At 40.6% G+C, this 22,742-nt stretch overlaps 1 protein-coding gene across 4 annotated transcripts in view; it reads right to left on the reverse strand.

Moving 5' to 3' along the window:
* Nucleotides 1-4,364: 4,364 nt before the first annotated feature.
* The window catches only part of atm (ATM serine/threonine kinase), a 164,430-nt gene continuing 146,052 nt past the window's right edge, over nucleotides 4,365-22,742 (reverse strand). For all 4 annotated transcript variants that reach the window (XM_048598373.1, XM_020533011.2, XM_048598372.1 and 1 more), the window contains 5 exons: nucleotides 21,732-21,818; nucleotides 20,664-20,778; nucleotides 11,333-11,396; nucleotides 9,057-9,205; nucleotides 4,365-5,861 (listed from right to left, as the gene is read on the reverse strand). In XM_048598373.1, the coding sequence (XP_048454330.1) occupies nucleotides 5,681-5,861; nucleotides 9,057-9,205; nucleotides 11,333-11,396; nucleotides 20,664-20,778; nucleotides 21,732-21,818 (596 nt within the window). In that variant the 3' untranslated portion in view covers nucleotides 4,365-5,680. The remainder of the gene's footprint in view (nucleotides 5,862-9,056; nucleotides 9,206-11,332; nucleotides 11,397-20,663; nucleotides 20,779-21,731; nucleotides 21,819-22,742) is intronic.

Genomic DNA, 22,742 nt, shown 5'->3' on the forward strand with positions numbered 1-22,742 from the left:
TGAAACAGCACATGTTCAGGGAATGGACCAGATCTGCAGCACATACAACAAGAGAGTGCGTCACACCTGAAGAGCAGGTTTTTAACCCGCAAGGGAGAGGGAGTGGTGCTCCCAAAAAAACAGTTTCAGTCTCACTTTGGTGATACACTCCTCCAAAGATTTTGTGCACACCCTGGCCCCTCCAAACCATATTCCCAACACCTGTAATCCCAGTAATCTGTCCTGACGGTGAAGGGAATGAAGGATCAGTCAGCCCAGTTCCCAAAGAACATGGCCTAGCACTTGCCTCAATTTACCTTGGCTCCCGAGGCCAGTCGAACTGGTTGCAGATATTCAGGAGTCTGACAATGGATCCAAGCAGGAAACAGCGACGTCATCCATGTACAGGAAGGCTTTGACCTGTAGGCCTCCGCTGCCTGGAGTAGTCACCCCTCTCAGGCTCGCATCCTTCCTGATGGACTCAGCAAAGGGCTCTATACAGCACACAAGAAAGGCTGCAGAGGGAGGGCAGCCCTGCCTGACTCCAGATCTGATCGGGAAGCTTCCTGATTCCCACCATCGAATGAGACTGCGCTAATGATGTTGGGATAGAGCAGTCAGATCCAATTGCAGATTCCCTGTCCAAAATCCATTTGGAGAGCACGTCCCACATGTAGGTGTATGACATTCTGTCAAAGGCCTTCTCCTGGTCCAGGCTGATGAGGCAGGCATCCACCACCCCCACCCCTTCCCATGGGCAATCGTATCCCTGAGGAGCACAAGGCACTCAGAGATTGTCCTACCCTGTATAGTACAAGTTTGGTCCAGGTGAATCCCAGTGTGGACCTAACCCAGTTGGTGATGGCCTTAGACAGGATTTTGTAATCTGCATTCAACAGTGAAATTGGTCGCCAATTTCTAATTTCCTTCCTCTCCCCCTTCTACTTGCAGATAAAATGTGATGATACCTTTCCTCAAGGGTTCACATACTGTACCTGGCAGAAGCACACTTTCGTACACCTCCAGCAAGTCCTGGCCAATCAAGTCCCACAGAGCCGAATATAACTTGGCCGGTAAGCCATTGTTTCTGACAGTTTTATTCTTTTCTAAGGACTCAAGGTCTTTGCTCAGTTCATCCAGAGATAACGGCCATCCAGCCTCTCCCACATGCTGTTGTCTAAGACCTCTGTGATAGAGGATAGGAACAATTGGGAGACCACGCTGTCTGTGGGCTTCAATGTCATACAGACTGGCACAAAAGGATTTGTTGATCCTCAGCGTGTCAGACTGAGATGATGTTCATGAGACATTTACTTTCTTTAGGCTTCTAGAAGAAGAAATGCGAGCGGGTCTCATCCCACTCCTGGATCAGAATATCTTGGAGGTCTCTGAGGCAAAAAGTGAGGTTTGCCGGCTCTTCACCTCCTGGAGATCCTCCGTGAAATCCACCCCCATTGTTTGTAGGAATAGGTTCTGCATGTTTCTCTGGAATTTGGACAGTTTTCCCCATCTCTCTATCTTGCTTTCTGAACACCTTTGAGGATAAAGAACCTCTTGATGTTCCCCTTGACTGTTTCTCCCAGTCCACTGGAGACTCAGAGGGGCTTCACGGTTCTCCAACCTGTACAATCCCTTTTGAGCTCCTCAATATTTTCTGGGGACAACAATTACATATTCAATATTTCCTATAGATGACAGTCAGCCAGCAGGAGGCAGTGGTCAGGGAAGAACACCAGCTTGATGTCAGGGAATCTGACTGAGAATGTGTGGGACACAAATAGGAAATCTATCTTTGAGCGGATAGACCCGTCTGGCTGTGACCAGGTGTATCCAAGCTGAAAATGGCAAATTTAACTGTTTCTATCAGGGAGAGTGCCACAGTTGAGGTTGCTGGTAAAATGCCACTTTGGGGTCCTGCCACCGAAAGGACTGGTGTTGACTCGCACTTTTGGTCATGACAGCAGGACTTCAGTTTTTCACCACACACAAACCCCTCCCCTCACAAACTTCAGTCCATTCTACTCTGGTGGCAGTTTAGAACTTGAAATATATAAATTGAAAGATTTTACAAAAGTGAGCAAAACTGGTAATTGGTCTTATGCAAATTTTAATTACTAAACAAAATGCTGGAGACACAACAGAACAGATAGCAATGGTGGAAATGGAAACCGTTAACATTTCAGAGATCAATATTGGAACAAGAGTAGGGCATTTAACCCATCGAGCCAGCCTGACCATTCCAGATTACCTACCTCACTGCCACTTTCCTGCATTTCCTCAATGCCACTGGTGCTCAGAAACCGACAATTTATGTCTTGAACATACTCAGTGGTTGAGCTTCCATGTTCCTCTGGTGTGAAAAACTCCAAAGATACACCAGTTTTTGAGTAAAGAAACTCCTCCGCATCTCAGCTTTCAATAGCCTGCCCCAACACACACCCTTCAGGTACCCTGCCATTAGAGAATGATCCATTTATTCCTAGTCTCTCCTTTCTGTCTATTATCCAATTCTCAATCCATAATATTATATTCTACCCAATCCCATGCATTTTAAATGCACTCACCAATTTCCTGTGTGGGAACAGTAAATGTTAACAGTTCCTTACTCAGGATGACATGGAAGGAAACTTTTATGCGCTAGAGATCTTATCCATTGTCCTTGTCCTTTTAAGTGGTAGAGGCTGTTGAACAAGCTTTGGCAAGTTGCTGCAGTGCATCTCGCAGATGATACACACTGTTGTTACTGTGTCCGATTGGTGATGAATGCTTAAGACAGGGATTGGGTATCCATCAAAAATATGGATGTGTCTTGGATGGATGTCGAGGTTTGTTAATCTTGTTCAGCAGCATTCCTCCAAACAAATGGAGAGTACTCCATTACACTCATGACTTCTGTCTTGTAGGCGATGGACAAGCTGCGGGGAGTCAGGTGGTGAGTTACTGGAGACCCCTGCCTAGACTTGAGTGTCAGATTGCAGTTTCTGCTTAGGATGTTGTTTGAAGTAGTTAACGATCAGCCTGCTGAAGGAAAATATCTTCCCAGTTTAGCCGGGGTTAAAATTGAATCAGAGATAGTAGGAACTGCAGATGCTGGAGAATCTGAGACAACAAGGTGTAGAGCTGGATGAACACAGCAGGCCAAGCAGCATCATAGGAGCAGAAAGGCTGACGTTTCGGGCCTAGACCCTTCAAAGGAACGTCAGCCTTTCTGTTCCCAGTTTAGCCGTTCTGTTTTGGAAATGTCTGTTGTGGATCCATTGTAGTGCTTAGTGTAACTTAGTTTGACAGTATTTCCTGAACAATCATGATTTCAAAGGATCCCAGCAAACAACTGGATGTTATGTCCAGCATTTGCACTAATTTGCAACATTTTTTCAGTATTTTTCCGACAATCCTTTCCTCGTATACATTGTTGTCTAATGAAGCATCTGTCTTCTTTTTGTACACTTTTAACTGTTTTTGAAACTCATTTTTGTAGTTACAGATCTGCCACACTTAAATGTTATTCCTTTTTCCAAATGTTAAGGCTTTATATTTTAGTTTCATTTTGTATAAATTCAAACAAAATAATAATCTTAAAAATAAGTGAAATGAGGGAGGCTCCTCTATACTGCCAAAGTAAGTACAGCAAACTTTGTTTTATCTGGCACCTTACGGAGCAGTACCCTTGATGAACTGGCAAAAATTATATACCTAAAATATTGCATAGTTTACTGTATTATTCTGTCCAATTATGATAGTTTTTAAAAATTTACCTCAATGTAAATATACTTGTTGTTCAATCGAATGACCACATAAAATATCAACAGTTGAATCAATTTTGAGTCAATTTCTCCTCAAATACCGCGATGTCCGAGCAGTCGGATGACAGTGTGCATGAGAAGGCTCTGCCGCTAAGTTTTATTTAAGGCAAAGTTGTATTATTATTCAAATGATTTGTGTTGTAAATAAAGTACAATAATGATATGTATACCCGTTGCATTAAGTTTCTATTACTTAGTGTGTATTTTTACATTGATTATGTGGTCCTCGTGATTATCCAGAATATTTGATCAATTGGAACGCACTCCAGGACTCATTTGCTCTACTAAAGGAGAAAGGACAGTTTACAGAGAGGCAATAGCAGTTTAGAGCTACAGTTGTCATTTTCCCCTGCCCACCACGATATGAAATTGTCCCCAACATAGAAGAGAAACTATTAAATGAGTCAACAGAAAGAGAGATATTGTGTTTATTCAATGTACACTAAAACAAACTTAAATGATCGAACAGTATGAGAAGTTCTCTCATGTGCAGAGTGTGATTTTATAAAGGTGATCCTGAGGTGAAGACACTGCATTTTATATGTTAAAAAAAACTGGAATAGAATGAAAATAAGACTTGTATTTTGTAAATGTTGTTGCAATATTTTTATTTCAGTTTTTGTCTAAAAAATGTGTACAGCATGTTACCTTGACAGTAAAATGGCTACTTATCCTTATTGTTAAAATTCACATTGCATAGAATAGGTAAGCAGACTGTGTATTTTTTTTTCCAAGAATGGATAAGGTGCCTCATAATGCCAATGGAAAACTCAGACAGGAGGATTATAAACTTAGTTACTGTAAATTTACAACTTGCAGGAAGCATAGAAATAATTAAATTTATAACATACACCAGATACAAATTCCATTTGATATCAAATTGCACGTTGAACTGAAAGAATTTCTTCAAGCATTTCATTCTCAATGGTAATTAGGGATAGCCAGCAATGCCCAAATCTCATGAAATAAAAAAAAGTTATAATTTGTGAACTTTGCAAAGTAAATGTCTTGGTAGTTGAGAAGATAATAGACTAAATACAAAATAACTGCAGCAGACAATAAACTTGCTAAAACATCATGTTTCACTGACTAATTTTCGAAATTAAAGATTGATTCAATTTGCATATGCACAAGATGCCTCTAGAAATACAGTCATTCCAGCTTTATTTTTAGTTCCTTTGTTACACTGTCAAAACTGAATGCAAGTTAGGAGATGGCAGAGTAAATTCATTGATCTCATACTTTTGATGGGGAGTTATGCTCTGGCTAGAGAGACACAGTTTGTATTTGTAAGGCCCAATTGCCTGCTGCACACTACTAAAGCATGGCTTTTTGTTAACAGTACGAAATTCAGTCAAAATTTGTAGCTATGAATACAGGAATTCAACTTTTTTTTAAGCAGTGTACAAATTTTGATTTGAATACTATTATAGGAAACAAGGCACAAAGTTGACATATAGTTTGACATTTTTCTAATAACTTGACAGAGAAACATGTTTTTCTTGTTGTGAATATGAGAGCATAATAGCTACATTGGGTACAGGAAGAAAAATCAACGTTGTTCAAAGTGACATCTTGTTTCACTGTCAATTAGATTAACCAAAAATAGAAAAATCATTTGCAACTCTTGACTGGTATCTCAGCTCGAGGCATGGCCCAGGAAAAGTGGGGGGCACATCAGGGCCCTATCACTGGGCCCGCTGTGCCTGGGAAGAGCAACGGGCTGTGATTTTTGACCCTGACCCTGACTTGAGGTACAGGACTCAGTTTCAAAGATATGACGCACGTACAACACATCCATACTGTCCATACTAGTAACAATACAAGTTAGTTTGTAGCATGTAGCAAAAATAAAATTTACAGTTCAAATTGTGATTTTACCCATTTTCTTTCTTTGATCACACCCAAGGTTGCCATCCTGGAAATAATCGACTGAGGTTCTTGGGATCTCTGGCTTGCTGTATCAGGAGATTGACCTGTCCACCCACACTGAGGACAGCACCACCTTCAACTCCCTTCAGCTTCTCCTGTAGCCTTAGAAGTACACGTTCTGCTACTTTATTGATGCTTTTGACATCACTATTAAAAGAAAATATAGCAGATAAACACAGATCAATAATAAATGCAAGATACAACAACAATTTGTATTTATATAGGAGCTTTCACGTAGAACGATGGCCAAGCTGCTTCATGGAAGTCTAAGTGCTAAATATAAATACTGAGCCAAAGAGGTTATGTGTGCAGCAGTGTTCCTGACAGGTTTGTGTTGGGCCAGTGCTTTTTTGGTATTCATCAATGACTGGGATTAGAACATACAGAGCATAACTAAAATTTGCAGATGACACATGATTTAGAAAGGTGTACTGAACAGTAAGGTAGTACAGGTTTCAGGTGAAATAGACTGGCAAAATGGCACTTGATAGATGACATGTTAAGCAGAGCAGTGTGAAGTGATTCATTCATTTTTCTTAGAGGAAGGAAAAACAATATAAATTAAATGCTAAATTAATTCTCTGCTCATGCCCAGCTACAGTGATGTGGATAATTTTAATCTCATACTTTAGGAGGGATGTCACAGCCTTACAGGCAGAATTTACTAGAATGGTGTCAGGGATGAACTACTTAAAGACTGTGGAGAAATGAGAGAATCCACGACTGTTTTCCTTAGAGGAGAGAAAGTCAAGACAAGATTAGATAAAGAGGTTCAAAATCTTGAAGGTTTGACAGTAAATAAAGAGAGATTGTTTCCAACAGCAGTAAACAGAAGATACAGATTTACCAATTACTAAAACCAAAAGTGACAGGAAGAAAAAAAAGATGCTTATATATATATATAGTGAATAGTTTTAATCTGGAATATAATCTGAAAAGTGCTGGAAATAATATTAGTGGTAACACCAAAACTGAATTTAAAAAATACTTGGAAGAGTAAAATTTGTTGGGCCATGGTAAAGAGTCTAGTTGGATAACTCTTTCAAGGAAGTGGCAAAGGCACAATGGGCTGACTGAGCCCTGACTGTGCTATAGATCATTTGATAAAATGATTAGGAGAGGTTGTTTAAAAAATTAAGACAAATATATTGGTTTTAAGGAGGGTCTTAAAGGTAGGGAGGGATACATACAGGTTTGTGGGGTTAGAGAAAGCAATAGCAATAAGTAGGGAAATCCATGAAGGAACTTAATAAAATGAATTTTGAACTTGAGGTATTTGTGGACCAATGAGCAAAGGATTGATGGATGAGCAGGACCGAGCAAAGTGTGGAAGCTGGGCAGTGGAGTTTTGATTACTGATGATTAAGGCCAGTAAGGAGAGTATGAGGATAGTTAAGATAGAAAAGAGACTGTGGAAAAATGTTGAGACCTAAGCTCAACTTTGAGCTATACCTGGCACTCTTACTAATAAATTCTGATAATTCACCATCGCTGTTTTGCCCTTTGTTCTTTTAGAAACAAAATTTAAACAAAGGACATTAAAAACACATTCAAAAGTTTCTCTGTTCGACCCGAAACATCAGCTTTCCTGCTCCTCTGATGCTGCTTGGCCTGCTGTGTTCATCCAGCTCCACACCTTGTTATTTCAAAAGTAATTCATTGGAATCTGAATGAGGCTGGTTTATATGCTCAGCTGGAGTGAGTATTTACTATAACTTTGTCCTGTAAATATTGTAAAGGAGCCCTTGCTATTCTTTAACATTGTAGATTCAAGAAAGGCAATTATAGTAAATGGTGACTGGAATGCTTATTAGGGTAAAGATTTCTAAGTATGGAACCTGACTTGTAAACAAAAATTGTTTGACATCTAGTTAGGGTTGTGCTATATATTACCTGAATACTTTTCAATTTCCTTAAATTTTCCTGTGGTTCATATGCAATTGACATCCTTGCCTTATGTTCTTAAAGGTGTATGCATGCTGATTTTGCAAATGACAGTGAAATAACATTTTTGCCCAATTGATTGGTTTCTTTTTAAAAATAAAAGTACATCTTCCAGCTGTTTTGCAGAATACTGCTGATCTTCTCTTTGCTATTCTATTCATGCAAGGGAATTGTACCCAGTGGAAATAGCTCCCACTGGACAAATGAGCATTCCTTTGGGAATTCCATGTGTCCTCAGTGAGCATGATGAGGCATTTTACAAGGAAGAGTAACGGTAGCCTTATGTGAGTGGACCTGCTCGCACCCAATGAAATAAGTGTAAATATAACCTAAAAGTTATTTGTATAGTCTAAGGACAACAGTCTTTGCTGCGTATGCTTAACAAAGGATGAAGTTGTGGACTTCTTGTGCGATCCTAACTTCACAAGTCTGTCCATCTTTGGGTGGTCATATCAATGACAATGGAATTTTTGAATTTTTATGAGACCAAGCTTCTTTCAGGTGATCTCTGAGGTGAAATGCACAGTTGCCTTTGAGAAGGAACAAGCGCGAGAGTATGAACTGGTAGAGCCAAATGACATCTCATTACATTGTAAATTCAATGTAACCAGAAAACAGGAACAAAGATGTATTCTTGGCTACTCTGGAAGTGAAATTCTATCTTCACTCTCTTGTCTGTATATAACCGGTTACTATATGCCAAAATATGACAAATGCCTCTCTTCATGTACATAAGTTTACATTTCGTGATGACATCTCAACATTGGAAACATATTAGGCTTGAACATGGAAGCCTGATGGGGACGAGCAGAAAAATTGCTGTGGGAGAATGGTGAGCTGGTTTGTTTATTTTCAAATAAGCCAGGTTGGAGATGCACTGGCCACTTCCCTGCAAGCATCAAGTAGTCCAGTTAAAGAGACTGTTAAGACCAGGGTAGAAAAGGTGGCTCCCAGTTTCAGACTAGGATTTGGGATGTTAGCATTCCACGTCAGTTAACATTGCGCGTCTCCTTCCCTAACTGTAAAAGTATTGGCTGGCACTTTCAACTCGAGATTCCCCAACTTGCCTTTACATGCATCACTAGGCTGCTGCCGTTTTAGTTGCAGGCATATTCATCTGCTACTGTCGAGAACTCATCAGCTGTTCTTAACTGGATGGCGGGCATGTCCTCTAGCCATTCATTGGTCAGCCATTCAAAAATCATAGCAGGCTTGTCATTTTGTTAGTGTGTGGAGTTGAGATATATAATTCTGACTTTGGGGCCCTCAGCCAAAATGAAAATCTGGCGCATTGTGCATAAACTATTACTCCATAATGCAGAGAATAACAATAAGCTAAGTCACCATGGAATATTATTAATATTGTCATGGTATCATAAACTAATGTTAATTTCTTACGTGGTTTCTCCATCACACTCTGACTCATCTCCTGCTATAGCCGAGTTCAGTGTGGAATGGAGGTCTGCGTCTTCCTCAGGTCTCTGCTGTAGGTAGAGTGCTTTTAAAGGATTCATGGTCCAGTCAAAAAGAGGGTCATACAACAGCACCTGAAAAGTGTGGAAAGAGGAGAGATACAGCAGATCAGTCTATATGACTAACAATAAGAATATACCTTAACAAAAACTCCATCCTAACATTTCAAATTAACACAGCTTCAAAATTTTAACTTCTTAAATGTATAAGACGACACCAAAACATTAAACACCATAACTAGGTGATGATCAAAGCAGATCCAGAATTTACAGTTGTAATAGCATTTTCAACGTCAGCATTTGCCATCATTACTCTGTGAAACTGACAGCAACTTGCAGTATTTGAATATGAGGTTGTAGACAAGCTCGCTGAACCGGTGGGTTTGGTTGCAAACACTTTGTCACTCTGCTAAGTAACATTGTCAGTGCGCCTCTGGTGAAGCGTTGGTGTTCTGTCCCGCTTGTTATTTATATGCCTCATTTTGCTGGGGTGGTTGGTATTACTTCCAGTTTTGTTCCTCAGTGATTTGTACACAGGGTCTAATTCAATGTGTTTGCTCACGGAGTTCCGGTTGGAATACCAAGCCTCCAGGAATTCCTGGCGTGTTTCTGTTTGGCTTGTGCAATTATGGATGTACTGTCCCAGTTGAATTCATGTCCCTTGTTGTCCACGTGTAGTGAGACAAGTGAGAATTGATTGTGTCTCTTGGTGGCTAGTTGGTGTTCATATATCTATATTGTCAGTTTTCTTCTGGTTTGGTCTGTGTACTGTTTCTCACAGTCCTTGCATGGTATTTTGTATATTACACTGGTTTTGCCAGTTTTGGGTATGCGATCCTTTATGTTGGTCAGTAGCTGTCGATGGGGTAAAAAACAAAGGGGAACTCCAGACTAGTGGAAATAGAAAGACCACGCATACAGACCAAATACTCAATTACAATAGCAACCACCCCAACGCTCACAAACAGAGCTGCATCAGGACACTATTTAAACGAGCCACAACATATTGCAGCAACCTGGAACTTCGCAAAGCAGACCCGGACTACTTATATGAAGTTTTCAAAAGGAATGGATACCGAAAAGCACAATCCGCTGTTACCTCCAACACAGACCACAATAGGAAGACACAACTCGACCAGAATCACTTATCACCCTACCGTACATCGAAGACATATCAGAGATGACCACATGACTACTCAGACCCCTAGGTATCAGGGTAGCCCACAAACCAACAACCACCCTATGACAGCTACTGACAAACATAAAGGATCCCATACCCAAAACCAGCAAAACTGAGATAAATACAAAATACCATGCAAGGACTGTGAGAAACACTACATAGGCCATACCAAAAGAAAATTGACTGTATGAATACATGAACACCAACTAGCCACCGAAACACAACCGATTCTCACTACACATGGACAATGAGGGACACGAATGCGATTGGGACAACACATTGATAAACACACAAGCCAAACAGAGACACGGCAGGGAATTCCTGGAGGCCTGGTATTCCAACTGGAACACCATCAACAAACACATTGAATTAGACCCTGTGTACAAACCACTGAGAAACAAAACCGGAAGTAATACCAGCCACCCCAGCAAACTGAGGCATATAAATAACAAGCGGGACAGAACACCGACGCTTCACCGGAGCCACACTGATGATGTTGCCTAGCAGGGTGACGAAACGTTTGCAACCAAACCCACCGGCTCGGTGAGCATGTCTACAACTTCATCCACAACCCGAGCTACAAATCTTCTCGAAAACTTTAAGTATTTGAATATGCCCAGTACAGCGATCCAGAAGTTCCGCCCGTCCAGAGGATGGTTTTTTGAGATCCTGTGAGATAGAAATCAACTAGATATCACTGCATTTACTTGAATTTCCACTTAGTACACTATCATTCTCTCTGTAACAAAGTGTGAAAAGTTGAATGTGGTGGTGACAAAGATAGTGGAGCAGGAGTAGTGATGAAGGTAAGAAATGTTGTGAAAGTAGAAGCAAACAGCCTTGATGTTGAACAGGATGTAATGTTCGGTCCAAGACAAACCAGGAGATAAAAATGCAAATAATCTCTCTGAGCATTTGTTTTTTGAGGTGAGAACAAAAGTCATGGAGGATTTATCACAATAACATACATTTAGCCTCTGTCTAATACGGAAATAGACATCAGCTTAATTAAATAAAAATACCTCAACAATAGTTAATAAAGCTTCTTGTGAACTTCTCATAACCTCCATTGTCTTTTCACAACACCTGAAAGACAGAACAACAGAAACATTACTGGATACATGTTGCCGCAGCATTCACCTTTAGAATCTAAACTTATTCTGAAGAGTGAAATGAATTATCTTTCTTTGCTGATTGCAAGCTTCAAAAATGTAGCTATCGACAAAATACTTTCTAATAGGCATGAATTAAAATTTTGGTGGTACTATAATTGTTAATGTAGAAAATTGAAAAATTCCAAATATGCAGTGAAGGTGCACTTTAGAGGCACAATATTCAGAATTAAACAGAAAAGAAGTCACTGTACAGTACATTGTTCAGATCTAGAATGTATAATGATAGACTTGACGACGCTCAACCAAATCAACAAAAATGAAAAAAAAAGTCTATCCCTCAAGACCAACTTTTCTCACCTCATGCCCAATGATCCCCAAAAAAAACTACTTTTCTGTCAATCATACCTTTAAACATTCACTCTCTCCATCAATGTGGCTCTGTACACCATATACAAGGTATGTCATAGCAACTCACTAAAGTTCCTGTGATAGTACCTCGCAAAGTATTATACCTTGGGTAGTGTTGTAGAATACAGGTACATAATTCTTTGAAGTTTGCGTCATATATAGACAGAGTGGTTAAAAAAGCCTTCGGCATGCTTGCCTTCATTGCTCAGTCCTTTGTGTATAGGAGTTGGAGAGTCATGTTGAGGTTGTACAGGTCATTGGTGAGGTCTCTTCTGGAATATTGTGTCCAGTTCTGGTCATCCAGTTATAGGAAGGATATTATCAAGCTGGAGATGGTATAGAAGAGGTTTACCAGGATGTTGCTGGTTATGGCAGGTTTGAGCTATAAAGAAAGCCTGGATAGGCTGGGACTTTTTTCACTGGAACGTAGGAGGTTGAGAGACGACCTGATAGAAGTTTATAAAATAATGAGAGGTATAGATAGTTTCTAATGGTAGTTTCTTTTCCCGAGGATGGGGGAATTTCAAGACTAGGGGGCACATTTTTAAGGTGAGAGGAGAGAGATTTAAAAAAGACATAAACAAATTTTTTTACACAAGTTCACGTGTGGAATGAACTTTCTGAGGAAGTGGTGGATGTGGGTACAATTACAACGTTTAAAAGACATTTGGATAAGTACATGAATAGTAATGGTTTGGAGGGATACGGGCCAGGAGCAGGCAAGTGGGACTAATTTAGTTTGGGATTGTGTTTGGCATGGACTGGTTGGACCGATGGGTCTGTTTCCATGCTGTATGACTATTACTCTAAGTAATTTTTAGCAGCAAGAAGGACTAGAGCAGCAGATACATAGGAATGCTACCATCTGCAAATACTCCTCCAAGCTCTACACATAATAACACTGAAGTATATCACTGCTCCTTCACTGTTGCTGAGTCAAAATCCTGGATCTCTCACCCTACAGTATCATGTGCGTACCTTATTAAGTAGACTGCAGCAGTTTAAGAAGGTAGTTCACCACTGTCTTCTTAAAGGCAACTAGAGATTGGGGGATTGCCCATCTCATGAATGAATAAAACAAAATCCTGGAACTCCCTCCATTAAGCAACTGTGATATGTACCTACAACACTTGGACTGCACAGCACTGGACGATGGCTCAATACCACCTTCTCAAAGGGGCTAGGGATGAGCTGGCTTCACCATCGATGCTCACATACAATAAAAGAATCTTTTAAAAATTCAGATAAATTGCATTTTATAACATATAGCAATTTACAACTAAATCAGCTGGAAAAGATAACAAAAAACATGGTGGGAATGAAAAAGAAAAATATAGATAAAGAATGGGTATATGAAAAATGTAGCAGAGCACCATGAGTGTTCATGCAACCATAGAGATGATTCAAAATACAATTTTTGTCCATAGGGAGGACATGAGAAATCATGGGTATGCAACTCTGAAACATGCTGCTAATTAAGGCTCTTTCTAGCTCAGTATTAAAATGAAGTCTACATTTACATACAAAGCCACTGGAAGAGCAAAGGATAGTGTTGTGGTGCATTATACTTCAGGATGTTTTTTCTCTCTTTTTCCATGACCCCTACATCATGTGTCATTATCAACTATGTGGGTAGGCAGAATAATGACCAAGGGTACGTGAAGCTGGATTAGGTCAACTATCCTTATCAGTGTAGTCTTTGTTCACCCCAGCTCATGACAGCTCAATTAAAGGTAAGTAACACAGTGAACAGATGTTAATCGCTCTAGCATGAAACCAACTCAGCAGTTTCAACTTGGGTGTGAGTCATTAGTGCTCTATACAAGACTGGTTTGCTACCAGAGTATTTTATAGCCTTCAGATGCTGATGAATGTTCAAAGCTTTAATTAGATGAACAGGTAGATGACTAATAAGTTTTAAAGATTTTAATCCTTTAAGTATGCAAAAATAATTTAACTGGTACTGGGAAGATACAAGTACTGCATTAAATGTATAACTTAATCCGTATAGCTGCAGACAACAGTCTAGTAATATTTCGAAACTTGAAGCCCAGTTAGTTAAATTAAACTATAAGGATGGCAGGGCAAGTCATGTTTTGTACTTGTGATAGGTAGAAGGTGATGGACATCCATGTGGTTCATGGCAACTCCAGGATTTTCGGCTCAGAGTAGATGAGCTTTGAATACTGTGATACACCAGTGAGGGGGAAAGTTACCTCTTATTCCAGGAGGTGGTCATACTCCTGAGGTAAGGCATTTCAAATCTGGTCCCTGGTTAGAGACAGGAGGCAATGGGCACATTGGTACTGAGAACCAGAAGTTAGCAACTGAACAGCCTCAGCCCTTGAAATTGTCTAACAGATGTTAAAGTGTAACCTTACTGTTTTTTTAGTAAATCTACAATAGTGAGTAGAGTGGGTTTCGTTTTGATTATACATTTTATTGAGATCTGTCTCTTGATTAAACTTTGAAAATATAAAATACACGTACTAAGCTAACCTGGAGCAGTATTTTTAGAGCAGTAAGACTATACTATTTTCTGGCTCTGTAGATGGTTGAGGTGCAAAGATGGTCTTTCACAGAGTGATGTGCTCTTCCTGTTGGATGTGGGAGATTAGGAAGAGTTTCCACGTTACTGATGATTATGTCTGCAGGAAGTGTGTTTGGTTGCGAATCCTATCAGATTGGATGGATCGGTTGGAGCAGCAGTTACAGGCAGTGAGGATTTACAGGAGCTAGGGGGTGTGATGCACACCAATTGCAGGGAGGGAGATAAACTGAAGATACAGTGAGGTAGTTGGGTTACCTCCAGGAAAGGTAGGAGAGGGAGGCTGGTTGTGAAGGAGTCTTCTGTGGCTATCCCCATCTCAAACAGGTATGCTATTTTGGAAAATGTAGGGAGTGACGGACTCTCAGGGGAATGTGGCACTGACAGCCAGGTTGTTGGTACCGAGACTGGCTCTAATGTGATGAGGGGTATGTCAGGTTGCAAGTGATAGATTGTGATAGGGAACTGCCCAGTCAGAGGCACAGACATGTTTCTGCAGCCGACAGCGAGACATCAGAATAGTGCCTTGCCTCCCTGGTGACAAGATCATGTATACCTTGAGAATATTCTGCGCCCTTTCCAAAGGGGAAAGGGACCAGCAGGATGTTGTTGTACACATTGGAACTAGCGACATAGGAAGAGAAAAGGATGAGATTCTGAGCAGAGAATCTAGGAAGTTAGGCGGGAATTTAAAAAGGAGGTCCTTGAGGGTAGTAATATCTGGATTACTCCCACTGCCATCAGCTAGTGAGGGTAGGAATAGGAGGATAGAGCAGATGAATGTGTGGCTGAGGAGCGGCTGTAGGGGAGAAGGATTCACATTTTTGGATCATTGGAATCTCTTCTGGGGTAGAAGTGACCTGTTTAAAAAGGACAGATTGCACCTGAAATGGAAGGGGACTAATACACTGGTGAGGAGATTTACTAGAGCTGCTTGGGAGGATTTAAATTAGTAAGGGGGTGGGAGGTGGGACCCAGGGAGAGAGTGAGAAAAGAGATCAGTCTGAGACTGGTGCAGTTGGGAAAAGGAGCAAGTCAAACAGTCAGGGCAGGCAGGAACAAAGCAAAGAATGAGGTAGGACTGATAAATTAAATTGCATTTATTACAATGCAAGAGGCCTAACAGGTAAGGCAGATGAACTCAGGGCATGGTTACGAACATAGGACTGGAATATCACAGCAATTACAGAGACGTGGCTCAGGGATGGACAGGACTGGCAGCTTAATGTTCCAGGGTATAGATGCTGTAAGAAGAATAGAAAGAGGGGCAAGAGGGGAAGGGGAGTGGCATATTTGATTAGGGATAACATTACGGCTGTACTTAAGGAGGAAATTTCTGGGAATACATCCAAGGGAGTTATTTGAGTGGAACTGAGAAATAAGAAAGGGATGATCACCTTAATGGGATACTACTTTATACCCCCAATAGGCAGCAGGAAATTGAGAAACAAATTTGTAAGGAGATCTCAGTTATCTGTAAGAACAATAGGGTGGTTATGGTAGGGATTTTAACTTTCTTGACATAGATTGGGACTGCCACAGTGTTAAGGGTTTGAATGGAGAAGAATTTGTTAAGTGTGTACAAGAAAATTTTCTGATTCAGTAAATGCATGTACCTACTACAGAAGGTGTAAAACTTGATCTACTCGTGGGAAATAAGGCAGGGCAGGTGACCGAGGTGTAAGTTGGGGTGCACTTTGGGGCCAGTGTCCATAAATCTATTAATTTTAAAATGAAAAAGGATAGACCAGATCTAAAAGGTAAAGTTCTAAATTGGAGAAAGGTGAATTTTAGGTATTAGGCAAGAACTTTCAAAAATTGACTGGGGGTGGATATTTGCAGGTAAAGGGACGGATGGAAAATGGGAAGCCTTCAAAAACGAGATAATGAGAGCCCAGAGACACCCTTTTAGGGTGAAGGGCAAGGCTGGTAAGTGTAAGGAATGCTGGAAATTGAGGTTTTGGTCAAGAATAAGAAGGAAGCATATATCAGGTATAGACAGCAGAGATTGAGTAAAACCCTAGAAAATATAAAGGCAGTAGGAGTATACCTAAGAGGGAAATCAGAAGGGCAAAACAGGGGGTATGAGATAGCTTTGGTAAATAGGGTTAAGGAGACTCCAAAGGGTTTCTACAAATACATTAAGGACAAAAGGGTAACTAGGGAGAGAATAGGGCCCCTTATAGATCAGCAAGGCTGCCTATGTGTGAAACCACAGGAGATGGGAGAGTTACTAAACAAGTATTTTGCATCAGTGTTTGTTGTAGAGAAGGATATGGAAGATATAGAACGTGGAAAATAAACAGCAACACCTTGAAAAATGTCCATATTATGGAGGCGGTGGTGCTGGATGGCTTAAAACGCATGTAGGTGAATAAGTCCCTGGGACCTAATCAGGTGTACCCTAGAACTCTGCAGGAAGCAAAGGAAGTGATTGCTGGGCCCCTTGCTGAGATATTTGTATCAGTGACAGTCACAGGTAACATGCTGGAATACTGGAGGTTTGCTAACGTGGTGCCATTATTTAAAAAACGGTGGTAAGGAAAAGCCAGGGAACTATAGACTGGTGAGCCTGACAATAGTGGTGGGTAAGTTGTTGGACGAAATCCTGAGGGACAGGATTTACATGTATTTGGAAAGGCAAGGACTGTTTAGGGATAGTCACCATGGCTTTGTGCATGAGAAGTCATGTCTCACTAACTTAATTGAGTTTCTTGTAGAAGTTTTAAAGAGGATTGAAGAGGGAAGAGCGGAGGACGGGATCTTCAGTATGGACTTCAGTAAGGCATTCGCCAAATTTCTCATGGTAGACTGGTTAGCAAGGTTAGATCACATGGAATACAGAGCGAGCTAGCCATTTGGATACAGAATTGGCTCCAAGATAGAAGACAGAGGATGGCGGTGGAGGGTTCCTTTCAGACTGAAGGCCTTTGACAAGCGGTGTGCCACAAGCACCGGCGCTGGGTCCACTCTTTTTGTCATTTATATAAATGATTTAGATGGGAACATAGGAGGTATGGTTAGTAAATTTGCAGATGATACAAAAATTGGAGGCGTATTGGACGGCAAAGAAGGTTACGTCAGAATACAACAGGACATCGGTCAGATGGGCCAATGGGCTGAGAAGTTGCTGATGGTGTTTAATTTAGATAAATGTGAGGTGCTGCATTTTGGAAAGTCAGATCAGAGCAGGACTTATACACTTAAAAGGTCCTGGGGAGTGTTGCTGAACAAAGAGATCTTAGAGTGCAGGTTCATAGTTCCTTGAAAGTGGAGTCACAGGTAGATTGGATAGTGAAGAAGGCATTCGGTATGCTTGCCTTTATTGGTCAGTGCATTGAGTGTAGGAGTTGGAAGATAATGCTGTCGCTGTATGGGTCATTGTTTAGGCCTGTATTGGAATACTGTGTGCAATTCTGGTCTCCCTGCTACAGGAAGGATGTTGTGAAACTCAGAAGGGTTCAGAAAAGATTTACAAGGATGTTGCCAGGGTTGGAGGGTTTGAGCAATAGCCGAGAGGCTGAATAGATTGGGGCTATTTTCCCTGGAGCATCGGAGGTTGAGGGATAACCTTATTGAGGTTTATAAAATCATGAGGGGCATAGATAGGGCAAACAGACAAGGTCTTTTCCCCAGGGTGGGGGAGTCCAAAACTAGAGGGCATAGGTTTAAGGTGAGAGGGGAAAAATTTAAAAGTGACTTGAGGGGCAGCCTCTTCACACAGAGGGTGGTATGTGTATGGAACGAGCTGCTACAGGAAGTGGTGGAGGCTGGTATAATTACAACATTTAAAAGGCATGTGGATGGGTATAGGTTTAGAACGATATGGGCCAAAAGCTGGCAAATGGGACTAGATTTATTTAGGATATCTGGTCGGCATGGATGAGGTGGGATCAAAGAGTCTGTCTCTGTGCTGTCCATCTCTATGACTCTGATGTGAGGTTCTTCCAGTTTATATTGATGAGGGTGGGAGCTGCAGTGTGGATGAACAAACTATCTGTGCTATCAATACATCATCTTGGTGTAAAGGCTGTGTGCAATCAGAGCCATAAACAGCCTTCAATTATCTCTTATGATTTTACCCTGTTAATCAAGTAGAGTCAATGTAATTTTTGCAAAAAGTAAAACATATTTGACCAATTTGTTAAAGCTTTTTGAGGAATTAAAAAGCTGCTGGATAATGGGACACCAGAATATATTGTGTACTGGAATTTCCAAAAGGATTCAAAAAAGTGCCACAACAAAGTTTATTGCACAAGCTAAGAGCTTGTAGTGTTACGGATCATACATTAACAGAGAATTAGGTAGCTAACAGGAAATAGATTGTCAGGATAAATGGGTCATTTTTCAGATTGGGGAGTGCTGCAGGGATCAGTGCTTAGTCCTTAACTTTTTGCAATCTATATTCATGAACTGTATGAAGGAATTGATTGTACTGTAGTCAAATGTAAATAAAAATATAGATGGGAAAGCAAGTTCTGAGAAGGATACCGGTTGGCAAAGGGATATGGATTGGTCAAGTGAATGGGCAAAATTTGGCAAATAGAGTATAATGTAAGAAAAGGTGAGGTTCTTCACTTTGGCAGGAATAATAGAAAAAATTATTTAAATCAAGACTGAATACTGAAGTATAGAGAGATCTAGGTGTCATTGTACATGAGTCACAAAGTATTAGCATCCAGATGTGGCATGTAATTGGGAAGGCAAATGCAATCTCGGTCTGTACTAAAAGATGATAGAGTAGGAAGGCAGGGAATTGTTATCACAGTTGTACAGAGCATTGGTGAGACTGCACCTAGAGTATTGTGTGCATTGGAAGCAGTTCAGACAAGGTTCAGTCAGCTGATTCATAGTCACACAGTCATACAGAATGGAAACAGACCGTTTGGTCCAACTAGTCCACACTGACCATGTTTGCAAACTAAACTAGTCCCACTTGCCTGCATTTGGCCCATATCCCTCCAAACCTTTTAAATGTTGTAACTGCACCTGCCCCCACCACTCCCTCTGGGAGTTCATCTCACACAAGAACCACTCCGTGTAAAAAAAAAAAGTTGTCCTTCACATCCTTTTAAAACTTTTTCCTCTCATGTTAAAAATATGCCCCCAAGTTTTGAACTCCTCCACACTAGGGAAGAGACCCTTGCTATTCACCTTATCTCTGCCCCTTGTGATTTTATAAACCTCGATAAGCCCACTCCTTAACCTCCTAAGCTCCAGTGAAAAAAGTCCCAGCCTATCTTATGACTCAAACCTTCCATTCCCAGCAATACCCTGGTAAATCTTTTCTGAGCCCTCTCCAATTTAATAATATCCTTACATTAGCAGGGTGGCCAGTACTGCACACAGTACTCCAGGACAGGCCTCACCAACGTCCTGTACAACCTCAACACGACATTCCACCTCTTGTACTCAATAGTCTAAGCAATAAAGGCAAACATGCTAAATGCTTTCTTAATCACCCTGCCTACCTGTGACGCACATTTCCAGGAAATTGTTCTGTGTTGTTCTGCAAAGAAACCTTGATCAGGTTAGGCCTCTAACTATTGGAGTTTTGAAGAAAAGGATCTTAATGAGACATATCAGATCCTAACGAGCTTGGCAGCATAAATGCTGGGAAGGATGTTTCCTTTCCTTGGTGCCACAGTTTAAAAATAGTCTCTCACTTAAGAAGAGTTTAAGCAGCAATTTCTTCTCTTTGAGGACAGTTAGTCTTTGGAATTCTCTTCCAAAGAGAGCAATGGAGGCTGGGTCACAATATGTTCAAAGCTAATTTAGGCAGATATCATAACAACAAAAGAGTTTAGGATTATTGGGGATATGCAGGAAGGTGGAGTTAAGGACATATCAGCTCAGCCATGATAGCACTGAAGCAGGTTTGATGGGCTGAATAGCCTTCTCCTGCTCCTATTTCTTATTATCTTATGGAACTATAGATTAATTGACAATAACTTACCGAACCACAGAGTTTGAATTTGAAACTGCAGTTCAATCATGGGGCATGGCAAGAGTCCAAAATTCCAATATGTTCTTACAGTTTATAAATAAATTAAGTACATTACAACCTCCATAACTTTGAAGATAGAATACGGTCTACCTGCATAAAATTTATCTGTATTTCATTTAACAGGAACATGCATGGAATCTAAGTTTCATCCATCTGCCTGTTAATTTATGTAGATGAACTGATGCAGATTTATGGTTAATCTGTATTTTTTAAAAATTGCTGATTGAAGTAAGTATAGTGTTGTAATTGACACAAAAATATCGTCAAACACTTACCTTCTGAAAACACCTTCCACACCAGTGATACCCATTCCATCTACTATGTCCCGGGTCAGTCGGAATGGAACCGTCTCTGGAGTAGGAAGAATTTTTCCTTGCTCAAATGCAACCCCTATTACAAGAGTAAAAAGTATAAGGTTTGCAGGTATCCTTTTTTCTTTCATGTTTTAAGAGATGTGGATAATCTTATGATGTCTGCTATTTTGTGGTTGTGCGATATTCTCTTACATACAGGGCTTTCTTCACAGACTCTCAGAGCCTCTGTTGTCAGTGTTGTTGTGTAAGACTATCTGAACTACACATAACTTTTGTCACAAATGCTGACTTGGCTGTGTGTTTTGACATTTGCTGTTTTTTTTTAAACGCTTTATTTCCAAGCTTTTTCATGGCTACTCATCAAAAAAGCTTTTTAGGGATTTAGCCCATTTTCCCTGTAGAGAATAGGCAGAACTCTTTCTCCGTTGGCAAACTACTGGGTGGGAATCCTGGCACCATGCAAGTGCAGTGCACTAGTATGCTGTGTTACTAAATTTCCAGAGAGTGAGGTGGGGGAATGAAGGCTTTATTTTAGTGAGTAAGCATGAAATAAGTTTAAAATATTCAATTTCATAGAATCATAGAATCCCTACAGTGTGGAAACAGGCCCTTTGGCCCAACAAGTCCACACGGAACCTCAGAGCATCCCACCCAGACCCATCCCCCTTATAACCCACCTAATCTACACCTCCCTGAACACTATGGGCAATTTAGCATGGCCAATCCAGCTAACCTGCACATCTTTGGACTGTGGGAGGAAACCGGAGCACCCGGAGGAAACCCACGCAGACACGGGGAGAACGTGCAAACTTCTCACAGACAGTCGCCCGAGGCTGGAATTGAACCCGGGTCCCTGGCACTGTGAGGCAGCATTGCTAACAACTGTGCCACCGTGCTGCCCCTTGTAGAATTTGTAGAATTTATAGTTTTAGCCATCCTATATATTAATAATAGTCAAAGAGTAAAGCATTAATTAAGCTTATATTATCAGTAGTATGTATATAAACATTGTGGCTACTAAGTACTTACCCAAATCTATATGAACAAGTTCAGCCGAATCCTTGTCAATGAGGATATTTTGTACGTGTCTGTCACCAAGACCAACAATGTAGCAAACTGAAAATAAAGAGCGAATTTCAATAACATAATAGGTAGAGTATGATGCAGAAAGATGTGAGTGGTATAGATTCAACCCCATATGCTAGTTGATAGAGGCTTCCTTCTCACCTTCTGTATGCTGTAGAGTGGTGTCTCTCAAGTTATAATAACTCTCTCAACCAGAGTTAGATATGTCTGCTCCTTTGTGGACTATGGCTAATTCCTATTTAATTTACATGATTAGCGGAAAAGTTAATTGCTATACAGCCATTTTTCAAAACAGGATTCATTTAAAATTGTTATTTGAAGATTTTTTGTTTCTTTCCTCCAACCTTCTCGTTTTCTGTCAGAGAATCACACAGCATGGAAACAGACCCATCGGTCCAACTAGTCCACGCTGACCATGTTCCCAAACTAAACTAGTCCCACTTGCCTGCAATTGGCCTATAACTTCCCAAACCTTTCCTATTCATGTACTTATCCAAGTGTCTTTTAAATGTTGTAACTGTACCCGCATCCCCCACTTCCTCTGGAAGTTCATTCCACATATAGGCTCCCTGTGTAAAAATAGTTGCCCCTCATGTCCTTTGAAAAACCAACTTCATATTCTTAGAGATTTTAATGCAAAATAGTTTCAAGGCGTGGTATAGCCAAGATATTTGCAAGAGTTTATAAAGGTTGGTTAACAAGATAGGTTTTAATGATTTTAATGTAAGAGACAGGGACGGAGAAACTTTTAATAGAGATTTCTGGAGAACAGGGACAAAACAGTTGAAGTCAAAGGAACAGAATGTAGTTTGAGATAACAAGGTGTGGAGCTGGAGGAACACAGCAGGCCAGGCAGCATCAGAGGAGCAGGAAAGCTGATATTTCGGGTCTGGACCCTTTCTGAAGAAGAGTCCAGACCCGAAACGTCAGCTTTCTTACTCTGCTGATGCTGCC

This window comes from Rhincodon typus, chromosome 6, assembly GCF_021869965.1.
Source record: "Rhincodon typus isolate 14 chromosome 6, sRhiTyp1.1, whole genome shotgun sequence".
Taxonomy (NCBI): Eukaryota; Metazoa; Chordata; class Chondrichthyes; order Orectolobiformes; family Rhincodontidae; genus Rhincodon; species Rhincodon typus.